This window comes from Pyrus communis, chromosome 7 (genome assembly GCF_041283825.1).
Source record: "Pyrus communis isolate YQ-2024b chromosome 7, ASM4128382v1, whole genome shotgun sequence".
Lineage (NCBI taxonomy): Eukaryota > Viridiplantae > Streptophyta > Magnoliopsida > Rosales > Rosaceae > Pyrus > Pyrus communis.
This window is the reverse complement of record NC_142571.1, coordinates 1543137-1547860: the sequence shown is the minus strand read 5'-3', so window position 1 is coordinate 1547860 and position 4724 is coordinate 1543137. Positions and strand designations below refer to the sequence as shown.

The 4724-nt window shown below is 37.8% G+C and overlaps 1 protein-coding gene across 1 annotated transcript; it reads left to right on the top strand.

Moving 5' to 3' along the window:
* The first annotated feature begins 1666 nt into the window (after nucleotides 1-1666).
* On the top strand, nucleotides 1667-3234 carry LOC137733248 (protein JINGUBANG-like). The gene has a single exon (XM_068472394.2). The coding sequence runs from the start codon at nucleotides 1727-1729 to the stop codon at nucleotides 3026-3028; it is 1302 nt and encodes a 433-aa protein (XP_068328495.2). The 5' UTR covers nucleotides 1667-1726; the 3' UTR covers nucleotides 3029-3234.
* The last annotated feature ends 1490 nt before the right edge of the window (nucleotides 3235-4724 follow it).

The following is a 4724-nucleotide window of genomic DNA, read 5'->3' as shown; positions in this document are numbered from 1 at the left end:
TTGCATCAGAAATGTTCTCTTGATCATCTGGTGACTAGTGACCATTAAATTTGATATCAACGATAGAGAGTAAATGAACGTGTTTTTGGTGTTTTAAATTCAACTCTCATTTCAAATTCTTAGGGTTCGTTTGAAACTATTTTTAAAATTGCTGAAACCGTTATTTGTGAAAATATTTTGGAACCAATTTTTTGTAAACATACAAGTAAATCATGAAAAAACATTTGAAGTACTTCCTACAAGAATCATATAACTGGTGTTTCCTAGAAGAAGCACATTCCTAATACTTCTTGCAAAAAGTACTTTAAGTGCTTTTTGAAATCCACGAACATTTTTTTTTATATAAAAACGCTTTCAACCTTTTAAAAGTACTTACAAACGAGTCTTTAATCATCATGACATCTGAAAAACGAAACTCGTATTTACTTTTTTTTTTTAATACAATAAACAAATAATATAATACCCAAAGGTTGGAGATGGTCTAAGACAGATAAATTTAAAGCCACTCAGTATTACGGTCTGGCGATATTCCTCTTCAATTGGAAATGAGAGGTCTTAAGTTTGAATCTCATGGATGGCGAATTCGATACCAAATTAAGATGTCTATTATGTGGCTTGACCGAACTCTTCTTCTTCTTAATATAAAAATATCGATGTACTTAAAAAAACAAAAAACAAATAAAATAGTGGCTTATGGTGGAAACAAAGCCATCAACTTTCCCAGCTTTGACGGGTAACGTGTCAGATATCAAGTATGTATGTTTTTGTTGGCAAATCTAGCAGACATTGGAGGACATTTGACAAAGCAAGGGTCCAACTAATGAAGCAGTCGAGGTACTAAACTACTCAAATTATTAAAAAAAGCTCCAAAACTGTGATTTACATTGATCAAATGAGACCATTGGAGGATATTTGACAAAGCAAGGGTCCAACTAACGAAGCAGTCGAGGTACCAAACTACTCAAACTATTTAAAAAAAGCCCCAAATCTGTGATTTACATTGATCAAATGAGCCTGGTGGTCTCAATAGTGATAGTGTCGGAAGTACGTAATAATGTCAGAAGTTAAAAATGGAGTCCAAAACTAAGCAAATATCCCTTTCCCATGAGCAGCGCCATGAGAGATCTTTTCTTTCTTTTTTCCTCTCTAAGTTGTTTCTTGCGTAATACGGCATGAGAAAATATTTAATTTCCTTTCTTTTTCCTTGGCTTAGGGGTTAGGGACACATTATTTTAGAATATGCCATGATTGTTCAACAAACAACCCTCTAAACACAATAAAATTTATAAATAATTAAATAAACAAATAAAAGCCCTACAACCGAGTCTCTTTTTTTTTCTTTTTTTCTTTTTTTTTTTTTTTTTTGTTTTGACTGATAGAAATGATGAGAAGAAAAAACATGAAATGTTGGCATGAAAAAATTGGACAAAAAACATGAAATGACGAGAATTCCATAAAAAATCTCACTTTTAAACGAGTCTCACAATAAAAAATGAAAGGGTATAGTCTGCGTTTTGAATGGTCCCCTCCATGTCCATGGCAACCTACTTTTAGTTTTCATGATTAAAATTAATTTTCTTCCCTACATGTCAAAGTAGCCGTTGCACCTCCCCCTCTCTTCCCATTTAAATATGTATATGTCCCTAATCTTTCCACCAAGAAATCCGTGTCCCCTAATCCGCTCCTTTCCTTCTCTCTCTCTCTCTCTCTCTCTCTCTCTCTGACCATGTTTCATCCAATGAATTCCACTCTGTTAGAAAACAAACGTCTCTCAACAACTCCCTTGCTCTCTGCACCAGCAACAAGCACCAGCAGCAGCACCAGCAGCGAGGCCGATGACAGCCCGCCGGATTCAGGCCGCTTTTCGCTCCAAGATCATGTCAAGTATCAATTCCCCTGCGTACCCTTATCCAGGTCCTTCTCGTATCGATCGTTGGCGGTGCTCCCTGGACATGTAGGCTCGGTTTCGTGCTTGGCCTTGTGTGGTGAATTCATCCTCAGCGCCTCACAAGGCAAAGACATCATAGTCTGGCAACAGCCGGATTTAAGGCCTTTCACGAAATTCGGACAAGGCGATGGCAGCGTCAAGGCGGTTGTTGCTGTCGGGAACAAGGTGTTTACAGCGCACCAGGACAGCAGGATCAGGGTTTGGAAGGTTTCGCGGAGGTCGGAGAATGTGTTTAGGCTTGTCGACACGCTTCCAACAACGAAAGACTATTTGGGTAAGTTCATGAAGCAGAGTAATTATGTCCAAACTCGGAGACATCACAAGCGATTGTGGATCGAACACGCGGATAGTATATCGTGTTTGGCTTTCCATAACGAGTTGATTTACTCTGGTTCATGGGACAAGACTCTGAAGGTGTGGAGAATCTCGGATTTGAAGTGCGTTGAGTCGATTAAGGCTCACGACGACGCAATCAACGGGTTGGTGGCAAGTAAAGGGACTGTGTATTCTGCTTCTGCAGATGGGAAAATCAAAGCTTGGGGAAAAGAGGGGAAGAAGAAGAGCACACATTGCTTGAAGGGTATTCTGGAGGGGCACAAGGATGTTTCGCTTAACTCCGTGATCGTTTCAGAGGATGGGAGATGGGTTTATGGAGGTGGCTCCGACGGGTTTGTGATGGGATGGGAAGCGAGTAATAGCAATACTAATGGTGGTGATGTTCAAAACAAACTTGTGGTAAGTTGGAAGCTGGTTTGCGAAACAAAAGCACATGGGATGGCGGTTTTGTCGATGTGTTTGATGGGGGAGATGCTGTGCAGCGGCTCGGCGGATAAGAGCATCGGCATATGGAAGAGAGAGGCTTTCGGTAAGCTATGTAAAGTTGGGGTAATTAGCGGCCATGAAGGACCAGTGAAATGCTTGCAGGCAGCACCAAATAACGTCGGCGGTGGATTCATGTTGTACAGTGGAGGACTTGATAAGAGCTTGAGAGTTTGGTGGGTTGCAAAACCCTCTAAACCCAGAGAGGAAGATACCAATTCAGTAAAAAGTTCAGAGCAATTTCCCATTATTTTGTGCTAGGATACATTTGAAGCACCCATCTTTTTTAATGGTGTGTCTGCAGGGCCTTCAAGCAGAGGGACTCTGTTCATAGTTTCAGAAAGATTAAAGAGTTTACAGAGGTAGAGAAAGGTCAATTTTGAAGCCTCAAATGTTTTGGAGTTGGTTTTGGGTTTGTGTTTATGTTGTAACATATTTTGCTCATATATATATGTTTTTTTGTTTAACTTGTTTTGAGAGATTTGTGTGTAAAGTTCTAGGAATACATTTGCAATCAATTGTATTTAGGATTTTCATGATTCAACAAGTTTTAGAGTCAATAACATTTTTTGTAGTTACATATGTGATCACTTGTGTTGCAGTTTTTGAGTTGCTACCTAAGAACTATCAGTAGTCTAATGGATGTTTGTCACGTATTAAAAGTGCACTACTCATCTGCTGAAGAAGATAAACTCTTGTACAACTGAGACATAATCTTTGTGGCAGGAATCATTCAATAACTATTTTGTACGCATTCAAGAAGTCACCACTTATCTAATAAATGTTCGTCACGTGATTTCTTTGGTTACAAGAGAGTTTCCCTCCCTCTGAAAACTGACTGAATTCTTATGAGATGAATCTGAGAATATGGTAGGCAGGGTTAGATCAGCAACATAAAACACTAATGATGTTGTTTAATTCCCAAAACCCCACCAATAGGGTTCTCCTACTGGATATATAGTTTAGTATTCTACGTCGCCACACTATCAATTGTCATCCATGATGCATTCAAATAAAAACTACACGAGAACGGTACATGTTATATTATATGGTAATTTTATATGAAACTGATAATTTTTCAAGTTCTTCTTTTCTAGATTTGCATCATATAGATGCTGTGTATCTTCCACTTGACTATTTCTTTATAAAGATCATCTTCTGTTCTTTATCAAATCAATTATTCTAAAACAACCAATTAATGCATTGCAATTATTGTCCTAACAAAATGAAGTGAATGTTGTTGAAGGTGCATGGACTAAAAGGAGTTTTGATTAGGAGTTGAGTGATCCAATGGGCTTTCATTGCACATGTATACAATCATTGTGGCGTTCTGTATCAACGATACAATGTCATGCGAAGAGAAACTTAACACTGTATCATTGGGACCGAATAATATGGTGATGGTATGTCCATATATTGAAATTTGGTCTCCAGGTACTAATTCCTCTTCATAGATGGTGTCTACCGATGGATAGATATTTAACTTATAAGTCTCATTTGGTGGATATTTAATTTATGTGAGATAACTAAGTCCCTTAAATCAAAGATAAAAAAAATTACTACGATCTCCTAATCTCGGAATCTAGGCCTAACGCTCGTAATATGGCCCAATTGTGCAGTTCACCACATATCAAGCATTTACTCGACAAATTATGCAATTTTCAAACATTAAAGACATATTGAACCCCTAATGTCATTAAAACTATATTTTGGTTGTAAGAGAGAATCTTTCATACCGCCTGGCTGCCAACCTTGGTCAGAAAAGCATCGCATTTAAAAAATAAGCTTTAACAAATGAAAGGAATGCCTCTATAGTTTCATTATTTTTTTGCCTCTATAATTTCATTCATTATTAGTACCAAATAAATAAAATAAATAAAAAGAAAACTTGAGCTCGTCTAAGTAGCAGCTACTCTACTTATCGAAGCCGCAAGCGGTGAACCACCAAATTTATTGG